This window comes from Schistocerca gregaria, chromosome 1 (genome assembly GCF_023897955.1).
Source record: "Schistocerca gregaria isolate iqSchGreg1 chromosome 1, iqSchGreg1.2, whole genome shotgun sequence".
Classification (NCBI taxonomy): Eukaryota; Metazoa; Arthropoda; class Insecta; order Orthoptera; family Acrididae; genus Schistocerca; species Schistocerca gregaria.
Window position 1 is genome coordinate 170,548,165 of NC_064920.1, and position 12,364 is coordinate 170,560,528.

Sequence of the window (12,364 nt, forward strand, 5' to 3'; positions counted from 1 at the left end):
ATTCAAGTTCAGCTGCTTTTGTTCTTTGTGTAATTACCAATCTTGTAAACAGACGTATTATTCTCCTGAGATATTAGGTACATTTCCATTCAGTGATAAGATATGGAATAATTTTCTGTTGTAACTCACCATTTCAAAGAAAGTATCGATTATACAAAACCAAGCATTAAGAATATGGTGTGTTGTTCACCTAAGGATGTGATGTAGGTATCTCTTCAGATAGGTGGGTATTTTAACTGCAATGTCAAAATACATATATTCGCTAACAAAATCTGTCATAATTAGTCCACTACAATTAAAGACGCCTAGTTAGATCCATATCTATTACAGTGTTGCTATTATTACCCATTATTAAAGCTTTCAGTGGCTCAGAAAAAGAGCTCAATATGCAGGAACAAAAATTTTTGGTCTTTTACCCAATAACTCATCAAAATTACCGTGCAATTTTCAGTGTAGGTATTTTAATTAGCTTCAGATTTCTTTCTCACTTTATTTATCGTAGTTCATGTCAAGTCAGTTGCGCTAGCGAGGTGCAATGTCTCCACTTGCAATATTCGGAGGAGATGTGTATGCAACAAGGGCGGCTACAGCATAAGAGCACCAAAGTACGAGAAACCCTAATTTGGGAGACCTTCCGGATTTATTTCTTATCTTTCTTTGAATTTGTTAAACGTAACATAGATGCAGTAACCTGAGACATATGGCACATAAGTCTATAGCCCCACGTTTCAGTGTTAGTTGTCTAGACACCATACAACTTGGCATCAGAATCACGACAACATCTTCAGTTATTCACGTTTGAAGGAGCTTTTGAGCTTGGGCAACTGGCATGACGTAATTGCCTTATGCATCAAACGCAGACAGATTTTATAAATAACATTAACGGTTCACGGCGTTTACAGTTGGCCCTTACCAGTTAACTATAAGTTTACGTCAGTGCTACTCGGTTGTAGCACACATCGCCAGACGTTTATCTCCGTTCGCTTGGCATTAACCCCGCTAGTTAGTAGCACACTCCTCTGATATACCAGTTCACTCAAAATATTACAAAGTTAGATCGGACGTCAATATATGTTACGTTTATACTGATAGGAAAGCGATTTTGTGAGTTTCTGAATAAGTGAATTAAGTTTTGGATTTCATAAAATAGTAATCCTTTTGTATTCCTAACAGGAGAGTGCACCAATTTAGCCTGTTTCTTTTAGATGCAGTCAAGTGATTCTTTTGATAGGCATTAAACTTGAATTTAATCATTTCCACAAACGGCAGTTTGTATTTGAGGTTTGTTTACTGTGAAGATTGTTTATTGTGAGGTCACTGCTCACACAGGACAGTGAATCGGTTTTCTTGTGCAGTGTCAACGTCAACTCTGTCGAATATATTTTAAGCACTAACAGAAAATTGAATTACCAGGACCAGTTATCTGTAAAGGAACTAGGACCTCCCAGACCAGATCCGTCGATGGAGACAGTCTCATAAGCTTGGCTTAATAAAGAAGTGTACAATAAGCTTAAGTGGTTGTTTGGGTGCAACGTAAGAAATGCACTTACTGAAACGTTAGGGAGCTTGTATGTTTGTCCGAAAAAATTAAATTGCACGGAAACTTCCAATTACGCAAAAATGAGAACAATCTCAGTGTTTGCGGAAGTTAATGCGAGTATGCAACATGACAGCGTATACAGAGAGTCTGTGAGAAAACAAGTGCATAGTAAATCATGTGCATAGTAAAAGAAATTACTCTGCAGAATAATAGACTGCGTAATTTCCTGAGTTGCGCTGGAGTTAGCTGTACCTGTTCAAAATGACGGGATCATCAGAAATCACATGAATGTTTCGTGGCCTTGTAAATGTAGAAAGCGCTGTTGACGTTTCAGTGAAGGTACATTTAGAAGATGCTATTGTATTTGAAGGTACACCGAAAACAGTTCAAAATGGACTTCTGGTTTGTATAAAGAGAAATAATAGCGAAGGAGATTTTAAGTGCGCATTTTTTGGCTGCAATGTCGGAGGAATTGACATACGTTCCGCCCAAGGAACAGTTGATGACTAGTTGTACGAATGTCATAGCTCAGTGTGGAGAGATTTTGGGTCTTATCTAACGCTGACGCACAGGAGCTGAGACATTACTTGGGGCAATAAATTCTGACTTGCAAAAGTGTGCCGATGCAAAGTAGGAAAAAGGGATGGCACAATGCTGTCACGGTGCTGGTTTCTGAGCGAAGGCATCAACTGTCTTCAGGTAAGGATCATGCAGGTATACCCTAGGATCCACTGATGTGCTGAACAATTTGGTCTGATCCTGCAAAAAGCTGCATCTATAAACAAACCAGGGACAATATTTTGTTCGTATTTCCCAGATTTTCTGAACTTTTTCTCCAGGTCGTCACACAGAACCAAAGTGCTACACAGAGCTGTGCAAACTAGACTACCACGAGTAGTAGCTACAAGACAGGTGCTTAACATTCGAACAGTCAACACAATTAAAGAGAAGAAGGAATGTCCGATCGAGTGTTTAGAAGAAATTAGGCTCTCTGTTCACGCCCATGACGAAACCAGACGAGTAATTTGCAGCCGCTTCTCAAGTTTAGAAGACCCTGAGTTCTTATTCTGCTTTTTCATAGAATCATGCCAAATCCAAACATATTATTCAGGATGTCGTAAGAGTGTCTTGAAACAACAAACAACTAGACAGTTCGAATATATTACTAAAGTAATAAGATACGCTGCGACTGAAAAGCAAATTGTGAGAAAAGAACAATATTAAACAAGCAGCAAATGCAGCAGACGTTTGTGACACAAGAATAAATCATATTACAGAAAAATTCTCATTCATGTATCAACTCGTGGTATGGAAATTATTATACGTGAGCCAATTTTCTCTAATGTCGATAAATTTTCCAGAGAGAGATGTTGACTTTATTGTTGATAGTTACCAATGATTTTAGAAGACCCAACGGGGAACAGAGATAGAAGTAGTCTACACTACTTTCAACGCACAGGTGAAACAGTTACAGTTTTGTAGATTTTACTAGACAAGAAGTTGTGTCCAGACACATTTCCACAGTTAAGTGATCTAATGAGAATAACTATAACAATCCTTCTGACAACAGTTGAATTTGAAAGTTGTTTCCCAATAATGAATATTAAAGCTTTTCTTCGAAACACAATTAAGGATAATAGACTTCCGGCATTGGCAATGCCTGCAACAGAGGAAAAAAGTTGTGGATGGTATTAATACTCCAATCATAGCGTGATCTAGGCACTTGGGCGATTGAAAAATAGACAACATATAATTTTCTCTATTTAATGCGCAGCTACAGTACAGCGTCAAGTGCATCAATATTAAATATCATTTCATAAAAAATAATTACGTCGTTTACCTGGTTCAGAAAATAAGACTTGGTGAATGACGTTAATATTTGGATTACGATATGGACAGGAGCGTATGACTACTCATCATTAAACTGTACTTCTCAAATTTCACAAAAACATTCTCTTGTTCGTCTGAAAAGCTTTGCATATTATTATTACCTTTATTATTACTGGCAGTTGCATAAATTTGTTCTTAACCGTAATTGTTATATAGAACTTTGAAGTAAATTTGAATCTAAAAGTTTGTGAACGCCCAAAATCTATACTCGCGGGACACCGTTGGCATTCAGTTCAACGTACTATAATGTGAGACTGAAGATATTTTGGCTCTGTACACAGCACTGCAGTCGCTGCATTAGTGGCTTGTAGCGGTTCTGAACAACAGCGTTTAGACTGAAGCAGCAAGGACATCTGAGACATTACCACGCTCTATGATGAGAGAGGAAACAGCATGCATCTCTATCGAACATCATACATCGGGAAGATAGCTTTGTGGATTCCTTCTTCTGCATGGGTAGGACCTGAAAACCAATAAACTGAACGAAGAAAAATTTATACTGAACTTTTTTTTGCATAAACTTGACCTATGTTACGTTTAACCCATGTAAAAAGAATATTGTTTAATCAAAAATGGTTTTAAATAGTAATTTATTGTATTCTTTATATATCAAGGGAATTAAATACCATCAATTACGATAGAAATGTGCAAGGGTATATTGTGTTGTTTTAGATACCTCTTCCCTCATATTTACGATAAGGAGGACAAGACAGGTTCATCTGCGGTAAATTATTAGTTTCATTTCATGGAGGCACCCTGTGTTTCACAGTTGTAATCCTCATCGTACGTTTCCTCTATTTTATCTACAACATATTGCGGAAACATTGCCTAGAAGTCGGTCCGCAGCCCAACCCCTCACTCCACCACAGCTGATGAAGATCAGTGACATTGTTCGTGATGCGCTTCCTTGCTTGTCTTCATACTGCATCAGTTAAATGAATACCAAAATAACAAAGTGCAGCTTATATAACTCCGAATTAAAATGTTCCACCCCCAGGATTCATCCTAGCTTCCTGTAATAAATGAATCAATGTCATGTTTTGAGCCAGCGTAGTACAATTAGGTTGCCAAAGCAAAGTCAACAAAATTGTTTACGATACCATGTCAATTAATTCTCAGTTTATAACTTTTGCTCAAGATGTAATAGAATATAATAAAAATTAAAAATATTTAGCTGTTTAGTTAAATGTTATTATCCCGTTTACATTTTTGTCAATAATTAATTTTAGTCAATTCGGATTGACTATGTTTAACTTGTTGTCTAACTGCGAACGGGGAGAAAAAATCGATTTTAAATATTTCATGTATTTAGTGGAAGATTTAAAAAAAAATTAAGACGCTGTCATGATCTACTTATTAAGAAGTGTGACCATTAAGTTAGGAAATTAACACAATGAGATAAGTACTACAATTAGAAACTGCGTGTTTCTCTCGAAGTGCCTGAATTGACGGCACACAAATATGCAGACTTTACTCATTCATTATTTGAAATTGGAGCTCATAGCTACTTCGAACAAAATTTATACAGTTTCAAACCTTTCAGAAAACTTTTCTATCTGACACACCCAAAAATAATGAAAGGGCCAAGGTTAATACTTACATTCTTACTGTTAATGAGAAAAAAATTCAGCATCATACATGACGTTTTAATTTCTTACTTCTTTACATCCGACTATCAACATTTCTGTCTGTAGAGAGAGTCCAAATGTATCACTGAATGCACCTGCGAAATCATATCACTGTATGACACATAGTTCAGGAAAAATGATGTCATAGATTTTCGGTCAATTAAAATAGAGCACAAACTACCCATGCTAAATTCATCCTTTGTTTCATAATGAAAACACTTAACGACTTCCAACAAGCTTTAACCGTATTTACAGACCTCTTCTAAACTTTTTCTCGCTCACATGCTTAACATATTACCTCATTTGCAATCAGACATCATAAGTTGTTTTATACATGGGAGATAGATTCTTTAAGGTATCGGATGTTCACTGGTAAATACAACCTGACTTATTTATTTAGTTAGGCACATTGTAAATGCGAACCACTTTGCTACAACATTACTTACTTATTGTGTAAGGCTATAGGATTGTCTGTACAACTTTTTGTGTAACATGAAACGAATCCCTCCTTGTGAATGTAGTTGAAGATAATTTTTTTGTCTCGCTTACCTATTAAGTAAATTAGATGAAGAACACCACAAAAACGATTCCTGATGTAACTACTGCCATGTCTGTATCATTCTTGACTGACAGATGATCTATGTTTCAACTGATGATTGTGCACTGATTATGAAATGAATCCAGCAATAATACTCCATGTTATTCGTGTCGCCATTGATGTCAGCGTAATTACCAATTCAGTGTTGCTTAAAATTACTAAGATTTTAATGAGAAATTATTTTTCATCTTTATTAATGAATTTATTATATCTCTGTATACGATTCCTAGCGATGTCAGCCAACACATAATATCGCTGACTCGTGTCCAAATCCGCGCACTTGTTATAGAAGTTAGTCTGTCTTTTGTCGTTCCTCTTCTGGATTGCGATGATTCAATGAGCGGTACAAATTCTGGTTCCTGCTCTGTTTACTGTTACTACACGAAGAAAATACATGGATTGTCGCTTCTGGACTTGATCTTTGAATACATTTATATGTTCAAAAAACGCATCACCCAGTCATTATAAATAAAACTTGAAACGTACAGGAGGAATTTCTCAGTATTTATAATTTACTATTATGATCCATTGACAACTAAATTATATTTGTTAAATTTCCTTTTCTGATGTCGAGATAATATCTTAGGACGATCGCTGCTGCTGAAAGAGAGATATTGTTTAGTTATCCTCGTTTGTCAGCAGAACTGAATCAAATGGACCAGATGAATTACAGTTGCAGAAAAGGTTACAATTGTACCCCTGAAATTTGATCATGCAGAAAGAGTTATACAAGAAGACAGAGATTTAGGAACCTGGTCTTCGAATGTAAGACATTTCCAGGCGATATGTGCACTCAGACCTTTATTCATTGGTTAAAAATTTTACATTGAAAATGATCAAATATCATAAAAGCTGGAAATTTGCTATTTGAAAATAGGATGAATCGATAGGACAATACGTCATTAAAAGTTCCAAAAAAGGATACGATGAACTGAAACTTGAGAAACAAATAAATTACAGAACGAATAGTTAGCTGTGAGAGGTGAAACATTGAAGGCACGAGAGTATCAAACAGGTAAAAAGACAACGCCTCGCAGATATCCCTGGATATCAAAGAAATACTGAATTTAACTGATCAAAAGAGAAAATATAAAAAGCCAGCAAATGCAGCAAGCCAAATTGAAAGATAGGTAGAAAATGCAATATATGAAAGTAGAAAGCGGTACAGGACAAATACAGTTCTGTGGATGCAAACATAAGAAGAGGAAATGTAGTTACCACTTGTATGAAAATGAAAGCGATTTTTTGAGAAAAGAGAAGCAGCAGTATGAATATAATGAGTTCAGATGAAAAACCGATACTAAACGAATAAGATAAAGCTGAAAGTAGGAAGGAGTATATAGAGCGACTTTACAGTGGAAATTAACTTGATGGTATTGTCACAGACAGAAATGAAGAAGTAAATGAAGATGTCATGTGAGGTGTAATACTGCAGGAAGAATTCGACAGAGCTCTAGAAGACCTTGTTCGAAACAAGGTCCGTCGAGAAGACGACATTTCCTCAGAGCTATTAATAGCCTAGGCAGAGCCAGGTGTGTCAGACCTTGTCCACCTGATATGAAAGATGTACGAGACGGGCGAAATGCCCTCAAATTTCGTGAAGAGTGTTATAACTCCATTTACAAAGAAAGCAAATGCAGACAGGTGTGCATATTAGCAAACTATCAGTTTAAAAGCCATGGTTGCATAACATTGCCATGAATTATTTTCCGACAGATGGAAAGAGTGGTTAAAGCCGAGATGATTTGTTTGAGTTTAGAAGAAATTTAGTAACACCCTAGGAATTGCTGACCCCATGGGCCATCTTAGAAAAATGACTAAGGAAAAGTAAATCAAAATTTTTAGCATTTGTCGGCTTAGAGGAAGGTTTTGACAATGTTGACTGAAATACACTCTTCGTAATTCTGAATGTAGCGGGTGTAATGTGCAAGGAACGAAGGTTTATATACAAGCTTTGAAGAAACCAGGCGGCCTAATTGCTTGAAAAAAAAATGAGCTGAGCAGGGATGAGGCAGGATTTTAACCTATCCCCAGCGTTATTCAAGCACAACGAACAAGCTGTAACGTAAGGCAAAAACAAAAAAACAAAAAAGCGAGAGAGAGAGAGAACAGCACTTAACTTCAAGAGGAAGAGGAAAGTTTGATGTTTGCCAAAGACATCGTAAATCTGTAAGAGACAGCAAGGACCTTGGACGTGCATCTGAATGGAGTGGACAGTGTCCTGAAAAGAGGTTGTAAGATGAACATCAACTATTGCAAAGCGAGGGTAATGGAAAGTAGTCGAACCAAATCAGGCGATGCTGACGTAATGGGATCAGGAAATGAGATGCTAAAAGTAGAAGATAGTTTGGTCATTATTCAGCAAAATAAGTTACGATGGTTGAAACACAGAGTAGATAAAAATATAGATTGCTAAAGGGAAGAAAAACGTTTGTGAAGAGGGGAAACTGGTTGACATTGAATATATATTTAAGTACTAGGAAGTCTTTTAGAGAGAGTTTGCCTGGAGTGCAGCTTTGTGTGGAAGCTAAAGGAGAACAATAAGAAGTTCAAACAAAACGAGAATATGTACTTCTGAAATCTGGTGCTACCAGAAGAATGTCGAAAACCACGTGGATAGATCACGTAAGTAATGAGTAGGTACTGAATTGAATTCTGAAGAGAATAAATTTGTGTTACATCCTGTCTAAAACAATGTTTGGTGAACAGAACACCTTCTCTGGGCACTATGGAAATTTCAGTTCGGTATTGGAGGGAAGTGTGGAGATACGTGGAGGTAAAAATATAGATCTAGATCAGGAGAGAAATGCACAACAGGATGTAGGTCGTAGTAGTTGGTCGGGGATGAAGAGGCTTCCAAGGCATACTGTAGCGTGGAAGGTTGTATTAATGCAGTCTTGAGACTGACGACCATAACAACAAAACAACTTTGGACCTTAAGAAACTTTAAAACAGAAGTATATACACTCCTGGAAATGGAAAAAAGAACACATTGACACCGGTGTGTCAGACCCACCATACTTGCTCCGGACACTGCGAGAGGGCTGTACAAGCAATGATCACACGCACGGCACAGCGGACACACCAGGAACCGCGGTGTTGGCCGTCGAATGGCGCTAGCTGCGCAGCATTTGTGCACCGCCGCCGTCAGTGTCAACCAGTTTGCCGTGGCATACGGAGCTCCATCGCAGTCTTTAACACTGGTAGCATGCCGCGACAGCGTGGACGTGAACCGTATGTGCAGTTGACGGACTTTGAGCGAGGGCGTATAGTGAGCATGCGGGAGGCCGGGTGGACGTACCGCCGAATTGCTCAGCACGTGGGGCGTGAGGTCTCCACAGTACATCGATGTTGTCGCCAGTGGTCGGCGGAAGGTGCACGTGCCCGTCGACCTGGGACCGGACCGCAGCGACGCACGGATGCACGCCAAGACCGTAGCATCCTACGCAGTGCCGTAGGGGACCGCACCGCCACTTCGCAGCAAATTAGGGACACTGTTGCTCCTGGGGTATCAGCGAGGACCATTCGCAACCGTCTCCATGAAGCTGGGCTACGGTCCCGCACACCGTTAGGCCGTCTTCCGCTCACGCCCCAACATCGTGCAGCCCGCCTCCAGTGGTGTCGCGACAGGCGTGAATGGAGGGACGAATCGAGACGTGTCGTCTTCAGCGATGAGAGTCGCTTCTGCCTTGGTGCCAATAATGGTCGTATGCATGTTTGGCGCCGTGCAGGTGAGCACCACAATCAGGACTGCATACGACCGAGGCACACAGGGCCAACACCCGGCATCATGGTGTGGGGAGCGATCTCCTACACTGGCCGTACACCTCTGCTGATCGTCGAGGGGACAGTGAATAGAGCACGGTACATCGAAACCGTAATCGAACCCATCGTTCTACCATTCCTAGACCGGCAAGGGAACTTGCTGTTCCAACAGGACAATGCACGTCCGCATGTATCCCGTGCCACCCAACGTGCTCTAGAAGGTGTAAGTCAACTACCATGGCCAGAAAGATCTCCGGATCTGTCCCCCATTGAGCATGTTTGGGACTGGATGAAGCGTCGTCTCACGCGGTCTGCACGTCCAGCACGAACGCTGGTCCAACTGAGGCGCCAGGTGGAAATGGCATGGCAAGCCGTTCAACAGGACTACATCCAGCATCTCTACGATCGTCTCCATGGGAGAATAGCAGCCTGCATTGCTGCGAAAGGTTGATATACACTGTACTAGTGCCGACATTGTGCATGCTCTGTTGCCTGTGTCTATGTGCCTGTGGTTCTGTCAGTGTGATCATGTGATGTATCTGACCCCAGGAATGTGTCAATAAAGTTTCCCCTTCCTGGGACAATGAATTCACGGTGTTCTTATTTCAATTTCCAGGAGTGTACATTCCTCTTCATTCAATACATAAGCGTCTTCTGTGGCCTCTAACACGTAATATTAATTAAGTATGTAAACAGAGACATTTGAACTTTTTCGCATTTGCATTTCGTTGTACGGTTTGGTTCATAGATTCCAAATAATCCCTTGAAATGGTTCTGGATCTGCTTGTGTTGAAACAATGGAGTGCACGGAACAGTTTTGTTGTTTCAGTTGGCTTAGGCTCGTCAGCAGTTCAGTGTTTCCCCCTATTTCATGGGCATGAGGTGTCTACAATTCCTGAATGCGCGTAATTGCCTACTTTTATTTATGTAGCATTGTCGGTGTACTGTGTGGTTATTATTTACTTGCCATCGAGATACGTGTGGTCTGTACATTATACGCTGTGCCGAATATTTACAATTTTTTGTCAGACCAATAATTTTCATGATATGTCATTTTCCTTTAGCACAGGTGATCACAGAAAAGAACGTAACTTCACACAACTTCTTGCATATGATGAAGTGTGTTAGTGCCACAAAACATTACTGACATGGTTTCTCCCAGTGGTTTAATCTCAAGAAAAAACTAGCAGGTGTCCTACATGATGTGTCTGTGTTGTAAACGTCAACCTGGTATCGGCTGTCTGATGCGCACCGTAGTAAAGTAATTTTCAAAGCTAACTAACACGTGACAGAAATATAAAATTAAGATGGAAGTTTATTCTGGAGCTCTTATACACCCTCAGGGCATACACCAGTAACTTAATTTGATACAGGAGGGTCAATTATAGTACCTACCTCACATGACATAAAGGAAGCAAGCTAGAGCCCCAATTATCATGCAGGCTGCAGGAAGAAACTACATAAATACACACATTTACTGAAAATAGCTTGCATCACTTTTACTGCAATTTGTTTCTTTAGAAGGACATGTCTATCAATCGTCTGGATAATACCAACACAATGAGTAGTTGAAGAATAACCTATACTTACAATGCAGCTATTAAGTAATATGTCAGTAACTGAAAGACGTTTCCTCCTGTGACAGCACCCGTACACAGCACAATTATAAGGAGATAGGCCCTAGCAAAGACCATACGAAGTGCTTCACTTATAAAATTGTACAAGTATCACGAGATAAGTGGCAGCAGCACTAATAGTGGCTGTGAAGAGACGAAGGTCGATGTCACAGAACCCCATGGCTGAAACTCGTAGCCTCTCCACTGGCAGTTGCAGAACATCGACTGCTGGCCCAGGGCGAAGGAGCGGCTGCAGCCTCGACAGCAGTAGAGCAGCTCTGTCGGCGCGGTCTGCTGCAGAGGAACACACCCAGCATACCAACAGCTGGCAGCACAGGACGCTAGTAAATCCAGATACACTCACGAGTATTTGCGTACTCTTGGCTCTTTGTTGTGCCAAGAGTATTATCCAATAGGCGGTGCAAGTCATAACGATGAAATCTGCCAAGACGGACAGCAACAGTGTAGGTCCGAAGTGGAGACTGCAAAGGCGGGAGCAGCGGTGGAGGGCCATCCTGGCGCGCTGCAGCCGCCGCACCTCCGCCTCCACCGCCCCCGCCGCCCCCGGCTGTCCTGCTCGCGTCGCCATCTCCTCCAGTTCAGCCTCGCTGCCCGCCGGCGGCCGGGTACTCCTCAGCAGCTGCCCACAGACGATGCCCATTCTGTGTCGGAGTACCAGCACAACGGCGAAGAACTGAAGTCGCCAGATCATGACCAAGACTTGTAGGCTTATAGAGATGAGGCTTATTGGATCATGTCTGAAGAAACAGGTTGCTAGAATGCTCTGTGGCATGACAATGCATACAAGCACTGTAATGAATAGTAAAATGGCTCTTTGGCGAGTTTTGCGATATATTTCCATCTTGTAACTGTGATCTCGCACAGCGAGCAACAAATCTACCTTCTGCAACAGTTCCATTATGCTACTAACGATATGATGTCCGGTAGACAGAGATCTGCATAGAATTGTAGCTGGTTCAAACACAGATAGTAAAACAAATGAGACAAATACAAAGCGCACTGTCATAGGGGACAGTGGATTTATTATGATTTGATGCATTACTAAATAACTGCAGTACAGACCAGAGCCACTGATACAGATGAGCCACATCAAACATATGACGTAGCCTATAACTCTCTTTACCGACATTATGTAGAGAGAAGATGGAGAATGTTTGTTGGCACTGATGATGGGAACCAAACCAAAGATTTGAAATAAAAGATATAATGGTCTCACTGCACTTTCGAAGCTATGACCACTCATTTTAGAAACAGAGGTGTGTGGACTGCTCATTATTCTGCGAGCTACCCTCTTGTAAGTGAACAG

General features: G+C 40.4%; 1 protein-coding gene across 1 annotated transcript; it reads right to left on the reverse strand.

The window, feature by feature from the left end:
* Window positions 1-11,125: 11,125 nt before the first annotated feature.
* Window positions 11,126-11,698, reverse strand: LOC126335897 (gustatory receptor 23a-like). The gene has a single exon (XM_049999404.1). It carries the CDS (start codon window positions 11,696-11,698, stop codon window positions 11,126-11,128), a length of 573 nt encoding a protein of 190 aa, XP_049855361.1.
* Between the last annotated feature and the right edge of the window lie 666 nt (window positions 11,699-12,364).

Excerpts from the sequence above, each read along its gene's own strand:
- LOC126335897 (XM_049999404.1), bottom strand. The coding sequence starts at position 11,698 with ATGGGCATCGTCTGTGGGCAGCTGCTGAGGAGTACCCGGCCGCCGGCG.